The sequence below is a fragment of the Penaeus monodon genome, chromosome 19 (assembly GCF_015228065.2).
Source record: "Penaeus monodon isolate SGIC_2016 chromosome 19, NSTDA_Pmon_1, whole genome shotgun sequence".
In the NCBI taxonomy this organism is placed as follows: Eukaryota; Metazoa; Arthropoda; class Malacostraca; order Decapoda; family Penaeidae; genus Penaeus; species Penaeus monodon.
The window spans coordinates 4281943-4282235 of NC_051404.1; the positions used below are offsets into that span (position 1 = coordinate 4281943).

The following is a 293-nucleotide window of genomic DNA, read 5'->3' on the forward strand; positions in this document are numbered from 1 at the left end:
ACGAAAGGAGGAAATGCAGTGCCAACGCCAGCGCAAGCAGACCTGCGAGCACCCTCACTGCGCCAACACGAAACAGGCAATGCCATAACCCACGACGAAGACTGTCATGATAACGGGCAGAGCGAAGATAGCGAGGGTGTTCGTGATAACAGCCTTGGTGCTCACTCGCGGCGGCGCGGGGGGCAAACTCTCCCTCTCTTCTTCGGTGGCGAACTTCGGAGGCGAGACGGAGATTATGGTGACGCCGCCGTGACGATCCGGCCCGATCTTCTTCTTCTTCAGTCGGAAGTTCT

At 58.4% G+C, this 293-nt stretch overlaps 1 protein-coding gene across 1 annotated transcript in view; it reads right to left on the reverse strand.

Moving 5' to 3' along the window:
* Positions 1-16: 16 nt before the first annotated feature.
* LOC119585311 overlaps positions 17-293 on the reverse strand; it is a gene marked incomplete in the record, with an annotated part of 15901 nt that continues 15624 nt past the window's right edge. The window contains 1 exon segment of the mRNA XM_037933986.1: positions 17-293. Coding sequence (XP_037789914.1) covers positions 55-293 — 239 coding nt within the window.